Genomic DNA, 10,619 nt, shown 5'->3' with positions numbered 1-10,619 from the left:
TTCTCATGAATCATAAAAAGAATCAACACATTCCTCACTTAAGATAACCCTCTGCTGCTTGGAATTTTACCTGGAAAACTACACACGTGTGTGTGTGTGTGTGTGTGTGTGTGTGTGTGTGTGTGTGTGTGTGTGTGTGTGTGTGTGTGTGTGTGTGTGTGTGTGTGTGTGTGTGTGTGTGTGTGTGTGTGTGTGTGTGTGTGTGTGTGTGTGTGTGTGTGTGTGTGTGTGTGTGTGTGTGTGTGTGTGTGTGTGTGTGTGTGTGTGTGTGTGTGTGTGTATATAATCTCTGTGTGTGTGTGTCATTATGCTGGCACACGCCTCAGTTCTCCAGGTGAAAAGCCAAACTCGCTAAACTCGCTTTTGTGTAGCAGGACTTCAATTAGTGCCTGCCATTCACTGCCTACCATAACTCGCATCATACCCACGAATACACACACACACACACACACACACACACACACACACACACACACACACACACACACACACACACACACACAGGAGTAAGACACCAGTCTTGAGACGGCTGTTGACCTAATACCCTGACAATAAACATTTTTCAAAGATTTTTTTCCTCATAATCCATTCCTCTATTTGTTGAGCAGTGCGATGCTTTTTAAAGCTGCAGGATTTTATTCTCCTGACAGATGTCCGCTTTTGACAGCACACACACACACACACACACACACACACACACACACACACACACACACACGCACACGCATACGCACACACACAGGAGTTCACACTTCAGCTAAATATAGGCATTCAATTCACACATTGGCGCTTTATTGTGGAAAGACCAGCAGAGAGAACCAGCAGTGACAACCTCTGTTTGCTGCAGTGTTGCATTGTTTTTGTCTTTGAATTTTTAGGGAATATTGAACTAAATTCCTCAAGACCAAACATCAAGTTGTACTTATACTTTTACTATCCATGATATGTGTAAGATATAAAGTTCCTTTTAGAAGAAAGCTTTTCCATGTGAATGCAATATAGGTATTTATTTTGATAACTGGATTTAGGAAATGTAGATCAAGTTCTCGATATACATTTAAATCTGCTTATATTTAATGTTTCTGCAGATATAACTTACATTTGACCAAATATGATTTTGCTTATTGATTCTTTACGTTATCTGGCTCTCAATTTCATCTTTTGTCTCTTAATTTGAGTTAACTAAGCTTTAATAAATGACCTTTTTGTCATAAATCATGAGATAAGATGCACATTTTCCATTTGTTTCAGCTTGAGTCGGTTTTCCCATCAATGCTGCGAGCAATGACCTTCCTTCCACTTGCATGACATTATTTTCCCACAGTGATTTATGTCTTATCATTTTCTTATACAGCACTCACTCTTTATTTCTCTCATACGGCCTGTGCTGCAGCACCTCTTTTCCCCCTCTGTCTGAAACCAGAGCCCAGTCTGCTCTGATTGGTTAGCTGGTCGGCTCTGTTCAACCGCTTAGAGATGTCCCGCACCTTAGCCTATCACGTACAATGTGTTGGAGCGCTAGCCAATAGTTTACATGCACATAAACCTATAACACAGTGCAGGCAAGGCCCAAAAAGCAGAATAGGGTGTCTTCAAGCTAAAACGTGTCAGTGTACATTATTTAGAGTTGAACAACAGGCTAGAAAAGCCTCATGGGAGGTGTTGTTTTGTGAACGCTAACAAAGGAATCATTGTTTACACTCTAAGTGAAACTCATTTAGCTTCAATTATGGATCTTGGGAACAGATTTCACGTTTTTTTTTAGAAAAAAAGATGAGAGACTTAGATCCGTAAAACATTGTCCGCTTTGTAAATATTTTTGCCCAAAGCTTTATGAGCAACAGCAATGTGTGTTTGTAGATGAAGTAAGTCTTCTTTTAGTCCTCTCAGTTGTCACTTTCTGGAGTAAAGGCCTGCCTGGCTCTCTGCGCCTATTCTGGGCGAGGCAGCCCTCCACCTACACATCCTGCAGGGGTGGAGAGAGGCATGTGGTCCTCGGACTGCCACTCCTCTGTTAGCTCGGCCTCCGCACAGCCTCACAAGCACATAGGAAGAGTGGAAAACAAGCCTCCACTTCTTGCCTCTCCTCGAATGTAAGGTGGCAAGCGACAAGTCTTTGGCACAGAGTGTTTCTTTGCTTTGTTCGGGTGCAGAGTGGAGGCAGAGTGAATGACAGCGAGGATAAATCCTCATCTGGCAGCAGAGAAAAAGTTTCTTCACAGGGTGCTGCATATGTGGAGCGAAAACAGGAGAAAAAAGATGTTTTCAAGCACAATGTTGGCGTAAGGTGCTGTGGAATCATTCAACATGAGCCGAGTAAAAAGCAGCTTTCTCGTCTTTAACCCCGTGCACCTGCAGAGAGTGGCTTTATCCCACACATTACATCTAAAAATGTAAAGCACTCAGTAAAGATCAAATGGAGCCTTTGCATACACCTGCCGAGGCCTGATAAACTGCAATCAGGCACCTGCCAGGAAGACATGCTCAGTCCAAATATAAATCATGTAAATCACGTAAATGTGGCTCTGTGGTTGAGGCGCAGGATCAGGTGAGAGAGAGAACATGTTGAGAGAGAGGAGAACATGTTGAGAGAGAGGAGAACATGTCGAGAGAGAGAACATGTTGAGAGAGGGAGGAGAACATGTTGAGAGAGAGGACATGTTGAGAGAGAGAACATGTTGAGAGAGGGAGGAGAACATGTTGAGAGAGAGGACATGTTGAGAGAGAGAGGAGAACATGTTGAGAGAGAGGAGAACATGTTGAGAGAGAGAACATGTTGAGAGAGAGAACATGTTGAGAGAGAGAGGAGAACATGTTGAGAGAGAGGAGAACATGTTGAGAGAGAGAACATGTCGAGAGAGAGAACATGTTGAGAGAGGGAGGAGAACATGTTGAGAGAGAGAGGAGAACATGTTGAGAGAGAGGAGAACATGTTGAGAGAGAGAACATGTCGAGAGAGAGAACATGTTGAGAGAGAGAGGAGAACATGTTGAGAGAGAGAGGAGAACATGTTGAGAGAGAGGAGAACATGTTGAGAGAGAGAACATGTCGAGAGAGAGAACATGTTGAGAGAGGGAGGAGAACATGTTGAGAGAGAGAACATGTCGAGAGAGAGAACATGTTGAGAGAGAGAGGAGAACATGTTGAGAGAGAGAGAACATGTTGAGAGAGAGAGGAGAACATGTTGAGAGAGAGAACATGTTGAGAGAGAGAACATGTTGAGAGAGAGAACATGTTGAGAGAGAGGAGAACACGTTGAGAGAGAGGACATGTTGAGAGAGAGGAGAACATGTTGAGAGAGAGGAGAACACGTTGAGAGAGAGAACACGTTGAGAGAGAGAACACGTTGAGAGAGAGGAGAACATGTTGAGAGAGAGGACACGTTGAGAGAGAGAACACGTTGAGAGAGAGAACATGTTGAGAGAGAGAACATGTTGAGAGAGAGGAGAACACGTTGAGAGAGAGAACACGTTGAGAGAGAGAACATGTTGAGAGAGAGAACATGTTGAGAGAGGAGAACTTGTTGAGAGAGGAGAACTTGTTGAGAGAGGAGAACATGTTGAGAGAGAGAACACGTTGAGAGAGGAGAACTTGTTGAGAGAGGAGAACTTGTTGGGACTTATTAAAATATATAAATTGTATACAAATTGTTCATATTGTACAACAATTAAGAAGCCAACAATAAATCTGTATAACGAGTATTAAAAGAAGGAAATGATGATTCAATGATGATAATAATAATAATAATATTAATAATGATAATTTGCCCCCCCTTCAGGCATGGCGGCCGTGTTGCCGAGGACCCTGGGCGAGCTGCAGCTGTACCGCATCCTGCAGCGGGCCAACCTGCTCTACTACTACGAGGCCTTCATCCAGCAGGGAGGCGACGACGTGCAGCAGCTGTGCGAGGCGGCGGAGGAGGAGTTCCTGGAGATCATGGCTCTGGTGGGCATGGCCAGCAAGCCGCTGCACGTGCGCCGCCTGCAGAAGGCTCTGCGGGACTGGGTCACCAACCCGGCCATCTTCAACCAGCCGCTCAGCTCGCTGCCCGTCTGCAGCATCCCCGTCTACAAGCTGCCCGAGGGCTCGCCCACTCTGCAGGACCGCGCCGCCAGCGCCAAGATGCCCAAAGCGGTGGCCGACCCCGGGAAGCTGGACGTGGCGCGGGACAAAGTGTCTGCCGGGTCCCCCCTGCAGGGCGGCAGCGAGGCCCGCTTCTGGTCGGGCCACAGCAACGACAGCGAGCACAGCCTGTCGCCCTCTGACCTCGGGTCGCCGTCCTCCCCCAGGGACGCCTTGGAGGCTCTGGACGCTGCCGCTGTGCAGTCCGTGCTGGAGTGTGTGGACAGGATGGCCCCGGGACTCCCCAAGGCAGACTTAGCCGAGGTGAAGGAGCAGCTGAAGAACAACAAGAAGATGGCTAAGATGATTGGACACATCTTCGAGTTGAGCGACGACGAGCCGCGCAGGGAGGAGGAGATTCGGAAATACAGCGCCATCTACGGGCGCTTCGACTCCAAGAGGAGGGACGGGAAACACCTGACGCTGCACGAGGTTAGACACTCGAAGGTGCTTTCAAAAAGAAGGATTTCTCCTGAGAGATCTTTGAGGTTTAACTGTTTGAGTCGTCCACAGCTGACGGTGAACGAGGCGGCGGCGCAGCTCTGCATGCGGGACATGGCTCTGCTCACGCGCCGGGACGAACTCTTCGGACTCGCACGGCAGATCTCCAGAGAGGTCACCTACAAATACACGTACCGCACCAGCAAGTGAGCAACACTTACATTATGACACTGTGCTTGACTTCTTAAGCAAGGTTAGATGTTAAAGAGCTGATTGGACCAAAGTGAGATTTAGCTTAATAAACTTGCGTTAGTAAGAAGTCCTAAAGTGTGTCCTGTTATCTGTGCAGGTCTCGCTGTGGGGACAGAGACGAGCCGTCCCCTAAAAGGATTAAAACAGAGGTAAGGTCAATGAAATGAAATGAAAGTCTTAATGTGTGTTGGATAGGGTTGGTGTTACTGTCTCTGGAGGGAACGCAGGGATTTGAGCCTTCAGACCAGTTACTTGGACACAAACCTTTATAAGACTACCGGAAAGGGAAACCCCCTGAAAGACACAGCGTTATATGAGTGTGTATTTGTGCAGCTTTCTGAAACAAAGCCACCTCACAGCGCTCCTCTCCTGACACACTTGGCTCTGAGACTTTTCTTTAAACTCTGAATGGCTCCTCTTTCTCTTTGCGAAGCGCTGATTTAAAACATGTGGAGGCTGTGAACTCTGCAGGGACTCTAAACAAGACAAAGAGCCGACACCTGCTCACAGAGAAAATACTCCCAAAAGAGGGACGCGTGCCAAAACTCTCAGAAAATCTAAAAAGAAAACCACTTTATTGTTTTATCAAAGAATTCACTCATTTACATCAGAACAAGCTTTAAAAAAGAAAGCATGTGTCGGTTTAGTTTAAAATGTAGATATAAAGCTTGTCCTCACGTCATTTAAACTCACAGAAGCAATCGCCCTCAAATCTGACCTAGAATCTGCTTCTCTCCTCTTCCTGTTAAATTCTGAAAATTAATAATGATCCGGTATTTCTTCTGTCTCTTCCTCGCCTTCAGGAGAACTTCTTTGACATCCAGGAGGCGCTGCAGGCGATCCACATGCGGCAGGAGATGCTGAGGGAGCAGCTGGCCTGCGCCAAGTCCAAAGGAGAGGAAACCGTCGGACGAAATCTGCAGGTAAGAACAAATAAACCCAACTGAGAAAACTGAACATCGGACAACAATGAAACAATTTGATGTCACCTGCCATTTGAAAAGGACTCCCAGCAACGCATAGCAACAGATCTCCGTGTGAGCAGATGTTAGTGGCAGCAGGATCCAGTTTGATCCCAGTATTGTTTCCTCATTGGTTTTCCAGGGCCCCTGCTTCTGTGGCTTGTTCCTAATTAGAGAGTGTGGGAGGGGAACTCATTACCAAGACAACATGCTCATGTGACCTTCACTTCTTGATATGGGAAACATGCTGTATGTCTCCTGTTTGCCACTCATGTTGATGTTAAAGGGGCGCTTTGGGGTTTCTGTTCCTGTATATAGGTGTAGGTGCATATAAATGGTCTCCAAAGGCTCCAAAGCGTTCCCTCCAGAGCGAGTTCCTCTCCCCCCTCCCCCCGTATTGTTTTATTTCTTCTGCAGTAGCTTCTGACTTGCTAAGAAGCTGAAATAGAATAAGAGAAGTTTAAAATAACTGCGTGAACCAGACGCATAAACTTTAAATATGATGTGTGTTTCCTCCAGATGCAGCTGGAGCGTCTGCTGGTGCGGCAGATGGAGATCCTGCAGGACGCGGCGGTGCAGGAGCGTCTGCAGGCTCTGGACTGGAGAATCCCCCCCGCCGCCTTAAAGTACCTCAACGGCGCTCACAACACCAACGGTGCCGCCACCGCCACCACCGCCGACGCCAGCAGAGACAACCAAGGTGCGAGAGGGAAAACTCCTTTAAATCAGGAGACATGTTAGTGCATCTAAAGACAGAAAGATCATCGCACAGAAACAGATTGTAACGTCTGAAAGTCTTCTGATGAATCATAAAGTCCCCCTTGTTTGTTGTTTGTTATGCCCTACCGCTCCAATCAGGAAAACCCCCCCGCTGTGGGTGCCTGAATCATAAAGTGACTTCATGTCATTTGGATTTAAAGAATGTGTCATGTCCGTAAAGCCACGGGATGTGTGTGTGTGTGTGGATTAAAAAACAACACCTATGGGTGCTGGCTGTCACTCTCTATCTGAAACACAAGGAGAAGCGAGGCATCATTATTCAGGATGTGATTCTCCTGCGGGCCTCGTCTCATTTTCATCCCTCTCCTCCCTCACACACTCCCGACAGCTCATTATATCGCTGTTCCCACAAATCCCACAATGCACCTGTAATTATCACGCCCACGCCTGTTTACCTCCAGCCAGTTGCCTGGAGGGGGGCGTCTTTCTCTCTCTCCGACTCTGTCTCTCTCTCCTCCCCCTCTTCTTCTCGCTCCATCCTCCTCCACTGTCATTTGTCATTTCTTCTTCTTCTTCTTCTTTGTCCTCTGCATTTCCTTACCTCCTTCGTTGTCCCCTGTTTTTCTTAAATGTCATCCCGTATTCTCTTGTATATTTGTCCCCCCCCCCCCTGCCTGAAACGCTGCATCGGACTCCTTTGTTTACTTCCTTGACATAGTGACATCCCTATGGAGCACATTTCTATCGGCCAGCGCTCCAACATACATGATGGGCTAATGGGCGTGACTTCTCTAAGAGGTTGACCAATAACAACAGCTAAGGATAAGACTCTAATCTGGGAAACAAGTGTACATGAAAACACAATTTAAAAAATCTGTAAAATGCTGAAAATACGTAGAGGATGTTCAGTGAAAAATCAATAAAAAACAACACACTTGTTCCCAACATGGCTGTAAAACAAAGCTGATGGAAAAGAAATAACCCTGCTTGTCTCGTGTGTTTCTGTCTCAGACGAACGACCAATCAACCTGCGCGTGGTCAGTCAGAACATGCAGGAAGGAGACCTCCCATTGGGCAAGCAGCTAGCCAATGAGCTGAAGCGCCATCACAACCACAACCACAGCAACACAGACGACAGCAAAACACCAGCAACAGGTGAGTGACGCCAGGGAAAACACAACAGTAAAGCCTACAGGCTTTTAGACTGATGAATAAATCAAAAAAGCAATGTGAGTCATTCCTTTGTGTCTCCCTCTTCAGAAAACGGGACGTCGCAGCGAGCGTGCAGCAACGCGGAGAAGAAAACCATCAAGTCAGAGCCGGAAGACTCCACATAGTGCCTCCCGCCTCGCCCCCCCACCACCCCACTCACATCTGACAGTATGCAGTTATTACCCATCAATAGATACTAAGCAAGCACAGCCACAGTAGAGCCTTAACAACCAATGTTGCCTCATGAAAAGCATTTATTTTTCTTTATTTTGTAATTTTGTTTTGTTCAAAGAGAGAGTTTTGTCTGTTATTATACACGTAATTTAAGAGTGATCTGTGTGTATACCTCGGCCTGGTGTTTTTTTGATATATTTGTTGCTTTCTAACAGGGGCTGAGTCTGACCCCAAACGTAGATTCAGAGGTGAGATTAAAGCAGAAATGTTGTCCTGTTCAGCGTCTTGGGAAGACTTCATATGACTACCATGTAGCCAAAGTCTTAAAGCCTTCGAACTGATTTGCACCTTCAAAATGAAGCTGCAGATGCTGCCAATATTCAGTTGTATTCCTAAATATTTCAAGTATCTGGGGTTTTTTCCTCAGATTTTTGTTTCTAATAGTACTGTAGAGATGCATGACTGAAATATCTTGATAACGTTTGATAGACTGGCACAAATTGTTACTTATTTTTTAGATTTGCAATAGCTAGCATCCCAATTAACACTTTAACATTTTGTATGACTTTACGAGTCATTTCTATTTATTCTACAGATGTTACAAGAAATATCCAAAGATTTAGCAGCATCTGAAATGATTTCCCTGAGTCACCCTCCGTCCTCTGAGCCTCTTTCTCCCAAATCTAACTTATTCATTTGTATTTGTACTGTAGAAGTTTCAAAGTACTGTATAGGGAGATTGAGTTCAGATTCAGCCCCTTTAGCAGGTTTGTCTTTTTGTCGTTCACTTCAAACGGGAGCAGGGGACAGGTGGGATTTTAATCCTCCCTCTTCCACCTCCCCCCCCCCCCCCCCCCCCCCCTCTCCTCTTCTGTGTATATTTCTGGAAGGTAATTTAAAAGCAAGATGTATAGGAGCTGTTGTGGAGAAACAGCAGGGGACCTCTGCCATCCGCCTGGGTAGGGTGGCATGCCGGAGGCCGAGCTAATTGCTTCATTTCACTTTGTAATTTACAAAATCACTGCTGTAGAAGGGAAACCACACATCTGCAAACAGATTATTTCAGAAATAGACATGCCTGCGGGTTTTTAGAAACGATATTATGTCGTAAAATCCAACTTGTGTGTCAAATATTAAGATTGCAGGTATGTGGTTTTTTGCAATAACAGCAGAAAAAAAGCAAGTCAATTGCTGCCCGGGTCTGTAAATAGTAACATATAGTGCTAGCCTAATCTCTCCACCAGTTCGTAACTTTGTTGTAGATTTTCGGTGTCAAAACAAGTGTTTATGTATAAGCATAATCAAGAAAAACTTTAAGTGTCCATTGAGGAAAAAATAGTGTCTGGTATATAAAAACACTTTACATGACGATGATGTTGGTTAGCCTTAGCTCTTAACAGTGTTTATCCACCTGTGATGGCCATCAGTGCTTATTTCAGAGTTTTTGCTGTTTAAAGGAAAACAAATGAGTGTTTCTATGTGTTCATCACGCCGTGTAAATACGTCTCTTCTCCTCTGACCCCCTGCGGATAGATTAGTCCCACTCTGGCAGACCAATGCAATATTTATGTGAGTAATAAGTCTATTATGTGGATCCATCTCTTTGTCATGTGCTCAGTAACTGTACGTCTGTCACAAATTACATGTGGCGGTGTTTAAAGGCATCTTCATGGGGGTTGTTTTTGTTCCAAGCAGCCACTATGACGAGGATTTTAAAGCTAAGCTAGCTGGTGGATTCTGGGGGAAATCGTATCGGCCTCGTTAGTGTGCGATGTCTCCGAGAATAGCCCTGCCGTGTCACTGATCCCCTCCTCACTGTTTATTGTAAAGTGATAGATTAGGCTTCACCTAGTTATGCACCTGTTTTTTAAACACTAATATATTTTATTTGTTATACAGCACATGAACATTAAACTTTATTTTTTTGAACTCTATTGTGAGGTGCTTTCTGTGATCTATAGAGGATGTAACAAAATGCCTTTCCTCCTTATTCTTCTTCTTCTCCTTTAAGTCGGACCAGCTTCCTTTAAAGGAGTTTCTCTGTCTCCTGTTTGTGTTGTTGTTCTTCTTCTTGTGTTTTTTCTGCTGTTGCATTGAGATGAATCCCTGCACAGGCCATTTGCATAAGCGTCACATCGACACATTGTGAAACTGGGTGATGACTCACTCTGACGCAGGTCCTTTTTTCACATACTTCCCATCATCCTCCCTCCTTCTAACACACACACACACACACACACACACATATATATACTCATCCCCCCTCTCCTCCTCCTCCAAGTCACTGATGATGATGTGTTTCCCTGGTAACGCCTGGATGTGGGCGGCTCCACGGGGGTGGGCGGTGGGACGCCAGCCGCTAAAGCAGCGTGGGAGGGATCTGCACCCTCGCTCTGAACAAGGAGCAGGAAGTTGATTTTTTTTTTGAGAAGGTGTGGGAGTCGCTGAATTATCGCCTCTCTCCTCCCTGCAGCTTCATCAGGGATCGCCTTGTTTGTTTCCCTCCTTTGTTGTGTTCACAAAGATTTAAAAATACAATGAGAAGGAACGGAGAAATGTGTAATGGGACTCTTGAGATTTTAGGGGCCCAATATATATCTTTATATTATACAGAAAGATTTATCAGCCAACCCTAAAACTAGTCTAACCCTGAATAATCGCAAAACATCCCGCATATTCCCCCCCCCACCCCCCCCTGCCTGAAACGCCTCCATTGGACTCCTTTGTTTACTTCCG

At 45.5% G+C, this 10,619-nt stretch overlaps 1 protein-coding gene across 2 annotated transcripts; it reads left to right on the top strand.

Annotated features, from left to right (window-relative positions):
- Window positions 1-3,756: 3,756 nt before the first annotated feature.
- On the top strand, window positions 3,757-9,817 carry nab1b (NGFI-A binding protein 1b (EGR1 binding protein 1)). Of its 2 annotated transcripts, XM_079669509.1 has the most exons (7): window positions 3,757-4,554; window positions 4,636-4,769; window positions 4,913-4,964; window positions 5,619-5,738; window positions 6,297-6,477; window positions 7,509-7,652; window positions 7,758-9,817. In XM_079669509.1, exons 1-7 carry the CDS (start codon window positions 3,781-3,783, stop codon window positions 7,832-7,834), a joined length of 1,482 nt encoding a protein of 493 aa, XP_079525635.1. In that variant the 5' UTR covers window positions 3,757-3,780; the 3' UTR covers window positions 7,835-9,817. The 2 variants fall into 2 exon arrangements, with proteins under 2 accessions (XP_079525635.1, XP_079525634.1); XM_079669508.1 differs by having other exon boundaries at window positions 3,757-4,769.
- The last annotated feature ends 802 nt before the right edge of the window (window positions 9,818-10,619 follow it).

Source organism: Notothenia rossii (genome assembly GCF_949606895.1).
Source record: "Notothenia rossii genome assembly, chromosome: 3".
Lineage (NCBI taxonomy): Eukaryota > Metazoa > Chordata > Actinopteri > Perciformes > Nototheniidae > Notothenia > Notothenia rossii.
The sequence above is the reverse complement of the archived record's forward strand: the minus strand, read 5'-3'. Positions and strand labels throughout refer to the sequence as shown.